Source organism: Empidonax traillii, unplaced genomic scaffold, assembly GCF_003031625.1.
Source record: "Empidonax traillii isolate 1590-97213 ecotype Southwest subspecies unplaced genomic scaffold, ASM303162v1 scaffold1715:size108214, whole genome shotgun sequence".
NCBI lineage: Eukaryota > Metazoa > Chordata > Aves > Passeriformes > Tyrannidae > Empidonax > Empidonax traillii.
Window position 1 is genome coordinate 35,890 of NW_020956908.1, and position 8,718 is coordinate 44,607.

Here is an 8,718-nt window from a genome sequence, read left to right on the forward strand (position 1 = left end):
TGTTACTGGAGTCAGTGTTTTCCAAAGGTCTTTAATAAAGCAAGTGCTTCTACTAGAGCCAGTGACAGAGTCCCGTTGGGAAGAGGAGGGAGCCCTGAGCAGGCAAAGAGACCCCAGGCTGTGATGTTCTGGCATCTCCTGGCAGCCTTTGTACAAACCTCGCAATAACCTGGTATATCGGTTTCATCTGACCAGCTGCAGTCTCTGCCAGGTGCTGATATTCCATGCCATGCCAAGCTGTCTTATTCCAGGGGATTTGGGGTGGAAAGGCCCCTCCTGAGCATGTCCATGCCCCCAGGTTCTTCTGCAGAGTTAGTGCAGGGGAAGATGGTACTGTCTGTGTGCTGCTGCCCCAAGAGCTCCGTGTGGCCAGCAGATATGGAACTCTTTAAGACAAGAGAAGTAAAGACAGAGCCTTGTCCTGCAGGGATGAGCAGGACTGCTCTGTGCTGGCTGCAGTGGCAGGTCAGTGGCTCTCAGTGACCTTCCTGGAACACTGCACTGGGAACCTACTCCCTCAGCACCCCTTGGGCTGCAGGAGCTGCCCCTTGGGCCTGTGTTCCCACTGCTCACAGCAGGAGGATCATTACCTGCCCACATTTCTCCAGGAGCAGAGGCCTCAGGCAGTAAGGATGGTGTGAGAATGTGTAGGAAGTGATTTAATAACTATGGGCACAGATGTGGGGAAAAAGGGAAATTTCCCTCCCCTTCAGTATACAGAAACAGGCTCTTTGTTCAGCCCAAGCAGCCTGATGATGTTTTTCAAATATAACTGGGAGTATTTTGAATATGATTCAAAGACCTTGTGTGACTGATTCTCCTGTTGCCCAGGCAGCCCGTGTGGCCATACCCTCGGGTACCACTGTGCCAGCCCTTCCTGGGCTTGTCAGAAACCTCAGGCTAAATCCAGCAGCTTCCCTCTGAGGTGAGCTTCAAACAGAAACAACCTGTTCCCAGCAATCCTCTAAGGCATGAATGCTGGTAAGCCAGCAGAGCCAGTGCTGGCCCCTGGAAATGAGTAAGTAGGTGGAAATACGGCAGGTCTGGGAGAGCTGGAGGGCACTCAGGGGATCTGGAGGGCACATAGGGGGCCTGGAGGACACTCAAGGGAGCCAGAGGACAATCAGGAGAGTAGCTCAGGCAGTTTGTTCATATGGGCTGATGTCCTGTCCGTGCTGCTGGACTGAGTGCCTGCAGTTCAGTCTGGGGGTGAACCTGGCTGTGAATCCAGCCCCAGCCCCTGGGCCCAGAGTGGGGCTCTGCACCACCACACATATGGAGCTGATGCCTGTCCCCAGCCCAGGCTGGGGCATTTCAGGTGGACTCTGGACCTCATCACTAGGCATCAAGTTTTTTGCCTGTGATTTGCTGTCTCAAGATAATTTTACTTTTTGTTGACAGTGGCGCCAGCTAAAAGGAGAAAAAAAAAAAAAAAAAAGAGAGATATTGTTCTATTTGGCCAAAATGTTGACTTAAAGGCAGATGTAGGGGTGTCTGAAAGCAACTGGGACAGAAAAACCAGAACATCTGGTGAGAGTTGTTACACTGCCCAAAGAGAATGAACAGTTCCAGCACTGAGAAAGGAACCTTAAATTACTGAAGTTGTGATTCCTTTGATTTGGAAGGTTAATTTGCCACACCTTGGGAGACACGGGCTTGCTATGAGTGTGGAGAGGCTTAAGAAAGACCCAAGGAGTGATGCCCTCCCAGCGGTGGTGAGAGCACGCTTTGGGTGCCCCAGGATGTCAGTGTGACACGTTCATGGCCACGATCACAAACAGGATGTGGGTGACAGGCGTCTGTGAGGGCCCTGAGCTCTGCAGGGCCCCAGCCAGCGGGGAAGGAAGGAGCTCAAACTGCTCAGAGAGCAAAGCAGCTGCAACAGCTCTTTCAAAAGCATTTCTTGCAGAGAGGACTCTGAGAGGATCCTGCTCTGCCTGCTGGGAGTGGGGCAGGAGGAAGGGGGGTGTACGGGCAGTGTGATGTGGTGATGCCAGGATTTGGGGTTGGGGATCCAGGTGTTCTGGACCTCCAGCAGTGGAGGTGTTCTCACTGATCATGGGAGTGTTGGAGACTCAACAGCCAAGAGAAACCTTTTCTCTTCTTGTTCCCAACAGCAAAGGGACTGTCTGCTTCTCTTACCTCCTGTGGGCAAAGCGGGTAATGTGAATTTATTTCAGTGAGAACTGTGTCCGCTCTGAACAGTGCTATTGCTTTTTAAATTTGAATTAATTTGCTGAATGCTACAGAGGCTGACCTTATAAGGGTGCTTACCTGCTCAGCTGGGTCCTGCCCAGCGCCTAGACCCTCCCACTGGGTCCCTGTGTACTGTGTGCCATCCTGCTGGGTGCTCAGGGACAGCGGATCCCTCATCCCTCGTGCCATTCTGCTCCCCTGGCTGCTGCAGCACACCCAGCTCTTCCTTTCCCTGGTGGCTGCAGGGCTGTGCTCCCGTGGGGCAGCAGCTGGCTGTGCCCAGCTCTGGCAGCTCTGAGCAGATCACACACAGGGTTACCGTGGGCAGCTGAGTTTGCCCCACCAGCGCTGCAAGGCAGAGGGGAGTCCCACCCTACCCACAGACAGGACCAGGAATGTGTTGCTGTGCTCCTGGCCCGGACCTGCCCTCACTGCTCTGCTGTGCCACACCACATACAAAAGCTTTGTCTTCTTTAAAAGCTTCAAGAGGCAGAAATCCACCCCATCGAGTCTGTGGAAAAGGAGTGTTTCCCTGCCCTTGAGAGGTGGCTTTGCCCCGCTGTTTACAAACAGTGGGGAAAACCTGCAGCTGCTGTTTCCTGGGGGAAAAGACAAAATCCTGACATTTTCTGCTGAAGAGGAAGTCCAGGGTATGTTTTTTTCATACACAGAAGGTATGACAGAACGACAAGCAGTCACAGTGTCATTTAGGTTGGAAAGGATCTCTAAGATCATGCAGTCCAAATGCTTGGATGTAGCTTGTTGACATGATCCCTGGGAGTGTTTCTCTGGGTGTTTAGGTGAAATGTAATCCCTTAATCCCTCCTGGCTACATGCAGGGGTGGGAATGTTTGGCTCCAATACCACTGTGCCCATCATCCTGCCCTGGCAGTCGGGTGGCATCTCCCATGGTGACCCTGGGTATGTGTCTTCTGCTCTAGAGCTGCTCCATGGCCTGTGTAGGTCCATGTGCTCCCCTGGGCTGCCCAGTGCGTGCATCAGCTGCTCCTGGAAACCTGCAGCTGGAGCAGGAACTGGGGAGCAGAGACTTGATGACAGAGCTCTACCAACACCCTGCCAACAAACACAGAATCCTAGAATGGCTTGGGTTGGAAGGGGCCTTTAAGATTCCTTGATGCCACCCCTCTGCCATGAGCACTCTGCCAACACTGTGCCATGGCAGCCCCTTCCTCTTCCTGGAATGACTGGCAGTTAGTGGGGCTCTCATGGTTTTCCTCACTGACAATCAGATCCCTGCTGTGCCCTGATGCCTCTGCCAGCTCAGGTGCTGTGTCTGAGATTTTAGCAAAGGACAGCTGGAACAGAAACTTCTTGTGGTGAAGGTCACAGGGAAGATGGTTTATGTGACTGATACAAATGGTACCTTGAGCATGGGGTGCTCGTCTGGGAAAGGTGACTCCTCGAGAGCTGCTGTGTAACCAATAGATGGTACCAGGAAATATCTAAAATTCTTTTGGTATCTTTCTGCAATCAAGAAGTCAGGGATATGGAAATAGTTTGGTTAAAAAAAATTATATATATATATATATTATATATATATATATATATAAAATAAAAATATATATTTATATATTTTTATATATATCAATATATATATTTTTTAATATAGGTGTATATATATATATATATATATATATATATGAATAAAAGATCTTTGTAACTCCCTGACAGGAGGGTGAAGTGGGGATCAGCTCTGGTCCCAGGGAACAAGTGACAGGATGAGGGAACACAGTCTCAGGTTGTACCAGGGGAGGTTTAGGTTGGATATCAGGGAAAATTCCTTCATGCCCAGAGCAGTGGTGGAGTCCCCATCCCTGGAGGGATTTAAAAGCCATGTGGATGTGGCACTTGGGGACATGGGTTAGTGGTGGCCTGGGCAGTGCTGGAGACTCACAGAGGGCTTTTCCAACCCAAACGATTCAGTGATTCAATGATTACAGAAAGGAACCTTCTCCTCTCCAGCCACCAGACCTTGCTGGGTACCCAGCCTCTCCTCCTGAGGGCACCAGCATGGTGTCAACTCACTTTCAAACTTCATCATCCGTTTTTCTTGGACAAATTTTTCCAACAAAGGATGGATTTTATAAATCAATTACACCAAACTCATTTAAAAACAATAATGAGAAGTTGTTGATTTAAAGACACAAACTCACAGATGAATAAAACCAGTGGAAAGACTTTGGGTCCATTTCTAATCAAGGGCTGAACTCAACAAGAGGATTTCCAAGCCCTAAAGCCCAAAGATATCAGAAATGTTGCATTGTACAAACACAGAATGTCATTCACAGCAGGAGATTACACTCTTACATAAACCTGGCTCTGGGCACGAGGGTTGAGACGAGTTCAACTGCGGCCAGAAATGCCCCTGTGCTGCTCGGGTGATCCTCCTGCTTCCCTCTGCAAAACACTCCTCGTTCCTCCCAGACTGAGGTCCAAGTGACAGTCACTGATAGAGCGATGAAATGAGTCCAGCTGGGAGGGGCCTCAAAGCCCATCCAGTGCCACCCCTGCCACGGGCAGGGACACCTTCCACCAGCCCAGGTTGTTCCAAGCCCCTCCAACCCGGCCTTGGACACTCCCAGGGATCCAGGGGCAACCAAAGCCTCTCCGGGCAGTGCTGCCCGTCCACGGCACGTGGGTGGGTGTGGGCAGAGCGTGGCAAAGAGCCGTGTGCGGGGCATGTGCCCGCCCGGCCGGGCTGTGCCCCCACAGGGCAAAACATTGTGCTCCCATTGTGTGCCCGCAGCGGGGCGAGGTCCAGCGGCACAAACCCGATGGGGAATGTTAAGCGGGTTAGGTGCAGGGTGCTGGGGAAGGTGGTCACCCTCCGGGGATTAGGGGTCGGAACAATGGCCGTCCCTGTGACCGGCGGGGACACAAAGGGCCATTGTGCCCGGAGCACAAACTCCTGTTCATTCCCGCGGGGCTGACATGCCCACGGCCCCGCTCCCGGGCCAGCACAAAAGCTTCCTTGCTCAGATTGTTTGTTTATGTAAATTATAATGGTGCGTTTAATTATGCAACGGGCAGAGCCTCGGCGACAAGGGAGGTGCTGATTGGGCTGGCGAGCCCCGGGCACAGCCGATGGTGTGGTGCGGAGCGGGCACAGGAGACGCGCCTGGACCGTCGGGGCAGGGGAGCAGAGCCCGGGGCGAAGGGGTGAGGAGAGCACTCCCCACCCCGGGGAGCAGGGTGCTCGGCCCCAGTCGGTGGGCACGGCACGGCGCTACAGGACACGGCCCCAAGCATGACAGAAGAGGTGCCCGCAGCACCCACCATGCCGGCGTGCAACGGCAGCGTTCCCCCCGAGGACGGCCCGCTCCAGGGCATCGGCGTGATCGGCGAAATACCAAAATCTGCTGGGACGGGCCCGTATCCAAACGTGGAAACCAGCCCTGATGCTCCACCTGCAAAGGAAGCTCTGGAGGAAAGCAGAAATTCATTGGCAGAGGACATCACCCCGGGGGATTCTGCTGCAGAGGAGCCATGCCAAGGTACTGTACAGGGCTGCTTGTCTCTTGAGAGTTGGGAGAGAAAAGCTCTGTTTTTTCTATAGCCTGATGAATAACGGGACATGATGTGCACTTTAGTTAAAATTCCCAAACTATGGTAGCTGTAACAGTGGCTCGTAGTATTTCTGGGCACACATTTGAGGGACGAGTTTGTAACTAAAGAAACGAACGATTTCTAAATCTGCTCTGAAAATCTGACAATCTGCAGCCATTAAAATCTGATTGTCATCACTAATTGCTCCATGAGCCCATGTCTTCTGCTTTGTGTTTCCCAAAGAAGAGCGAGAGGAGAAGGATGGGACTCTGCAGCAGGGACCAGCGGATATCCAGGACACAGGGACCCAGGGATCAGGGGAAGGTAATGCAAAATGCTCTCTGATGTGGGGTTTCCCTGACACATAGCAATCAATGGCCTTCAAAGTCAGTGGATACAGGTGGTTATTAATTTTTTTAATTGGGTCAGACCCTTCTATTCCAGAGAGCAGTGACTCATTTCTCACGCATCGAGTTGCTGCACCTTAGAAACCACAGCTGGTACCTTCCTTCCCGAGGTTTAGCATATCTCCATGACCACTGTGGAGTCTTTGACCAGGAGATCCCCAAAACTTTCGTGAGGTTGGGAGATGCTTTATCCTCTGCTTCATGCTTGGAGGAGAACCTCGGGAGGCTGCCAGAGGCCTCAAAATGCAAACTCTTTCCCTGCCTGATTTACCGAGGTTGAATCCCATTTCAGATAACCATGGGCTTATCTGCAGTAAACTGCTCTCCAAAACACATGTTCCTCAGTTTCACTCTGCTCATTTCTGGGTGAAAATGGTAGAAATCAGTGGAAGCCAAGGCTGGTTCCTCAGCTGTGTCTTGGGGTGAGTGGGGCTGCAGGGGGGTCACTGCCCACCCTGGTCCCCAGTTAAAATGTACTGACTATATATGCAGAAGAACAGTAATATTAAATACAGTAATATTAAATACAGAATATTTAATTACACTATGCAAACTGCAGCCACTCCTCCAAAAGGAGAAGTATTTTATGGAGTGTTACTAGAGGAGGAGTATTTTGTGGAGGGTTATTAAAGGAGGAAGGCCACGTTTCTCCAAGGGGGGCTCCAGGCATTATTCCTTTCTGTGTCTCCCACCAATGGGCTCCTGCCTGTCTCTTTGGCTTTGGCAGTGGTGGGACAAGGGCACCGGGCCAGGAGCTGCTACAGGTGCTCTCCCCTGAGCTTTGATGGTGGCTCTAAAAGAGGAACAGGCTGTGCCCTGCAAACGGAAACTGCTTTCATTAGGAAAAGGAAAAATATCTGAATATTTGTCATGGGCAAATTAATATTTCATAGCAGCTGCCTAGGCTGTGAGGAGGTGAATCATGGTGGAGGCTATCCCACTTAGAGCTGACATCCATATTCCAGCTGTGCTGCTTTAGGAGTGCACAATAAAACCTATTAAAGGATCTCACACAGCTCCCCCCGCCTCCGCCCCTCAACCACAAGCACTTTATCTTGAAATTGCAGGCAGCTTTTTAGTACCCAACCAATTTAGTCTAATTAATACTCTGGACCCCACAGGCAAAACGTTGAATAGACCATTTGTTGCAACACTAAAGCATCATTACCCGCGGAGACGTGCCAAACAGGACAAATGGGAGATGGCCATCGCAGCCGGGGCAGCCCCCGCTGAGGGAGGGACACGGCCCGGGGGGCACGGCTGGGCACTGCCTGCAGAATGGCTCCCTTCCCTTTCCTTCCCCTTCCCTTTTCCTTCCCCTTTCCTTTTCCTTCCCCTTCTCTTTCTCTTCTCATTTCCCTTCCCTTTTACTTCCCCCTCCCTTTCCCTTCCCTTTCCCTTCCCTTTCTCCCTTCCCTTTCCCTTCCCCTCCTCTGGGTGGGAATGGGGGTAGAGCAGAGAGAGGCATTAAGAAAGGGGGCCAGCCTGGTGGTGCAGGGCTCCCCTCACCCCCTGGGGGACAGGGGCTTTGGGGGCACCCCCAGAACCCGCAGGGACACCCCATGGGGTGCCGACCCCTCCTCACCTGCACCCTCCGTGTCATGTAGGGCCGGGCAGCACAGAGGGGCTGCCGGTGGGCACCGGGGAGCCACCAGTGCCACCAGCCAGTCCCAGCGAGGAGGCAGAGGAGAGCCTGCCAGCCAGGGCTGATCCCAGAGGGGACGTGGCCAAGGAGGAGGAGGAGGATGTGGAGGAGGAGGACACCGAAGAGGATGAAGTTCAGGTGATCGAAATCAAGAAGGAGAACAGCGAGGCGCCCCGCCTGCAGCAGCAAGAGAGCTGCAAGGAGCCATCTGCCCTGGCCAGCCCCAGCTGCAACTCCCCCCTGGAGAAACCCGGGGAGCAGCCCAGCCTGGGCAAAAAGAACGACATCTCCAGACACAGTTATTCCAGATACAACACAATCTCCTACCGGAGGATCCGGAAAGGAAACACCAAACAGCGGATCGATGAGTTTGAATCCATGATGCACTTATGAACTGAGGGGGAATTGCCTAATGCTCCAAGCCTTGGCTCCGGGTCTGGGTTTATTTTGTTCCCCCAAGACACGTCTCTTCACACAACGTGAGGTCACTGCTTTTCTCCTTTTTGTACATGATTTATAATACACTGTGAAAATTTAACATCTTGGCTTTGACAGGGGCAGAGGTGTCCATAGTGCAGGAAAATAAATAATCAGTTTGCTAAATACAAACCCATTTGATTTTAAGGTTATGCTCTTATTTTCTCTTCAACTTTATAACCATGTTCAGACCACAGGACGGCCCGAACTGGCCGGGGATCCTCTGGCTGTCAGCGCTCACGTGGCCTGTGTCATCAGCCATGCTGGAACGAGCTGGCAGTGGGAGGCACTGGCCGGGGCTGGGGAACAGTAAGAGACAACTCTTGGCAATCCCCCTGCTCTGGTTTGCTGTGTGTCCGTGCTGGCACCTGCCAGTGCCCCGACAGCCGCTGTCCGTGCCCACCTCACACTGCAGGGATGGACTGG

The 8,718-nt window shown here is 52.3% G+C and overlaps 1 protein-coding gene across 1 annotated transcript; it reads left to right on the forward strand.

Moving 5' to 3' along the window:
• Positions 1–5,280: 5,280 nt before the first annotated feature.
• ERMN (ermin) lies at positions 5,281–8,428 on the forward strand. The gene is made up of 3 exons (XM_027908458.1): positions 5,281–5,711; positions 6,007–6,087; positions 7,778–8,428. Exons 1-3 carry the CDS (start codon positions 5,465–5,467, stop codon positions 8,206–8,208), a joined length of 759 nt encoding a protein of 252 aa, XP_027764259.1. The 5' UTR covers positions 5,281–5,464; the 3' UTR covers positions 8,209–8,428.
• The last annotated feature ends 290 nt before the right edge of the window (positions 8,429–8,718 follow it).

Bases quoted from the DNA above. Each gene is read 5' to 3' on its own strand.
- ERMN (XM_027908458.1), top strand. From the start codon at position 5,465: ATGACAGAAGAGGTGCCCGCAGCACCCACCATGCCGGCGTGCAACGGC. The intron at 5,712-6,006 runs GTACTGTACAGG...TGTTTCCCAAAG, and splicing joins TGCAGAGGAGCCATGCCAAG to AAGAGCGAGAGGAGAAGGAT. The intron at 6,088-7,777 runs GTAATGCAAAAT...CGTGTCATGTAG, and splicing joins GACCCAGGGATCAGGGGAAG to GGCCGGGCAGCACAGAGGGG.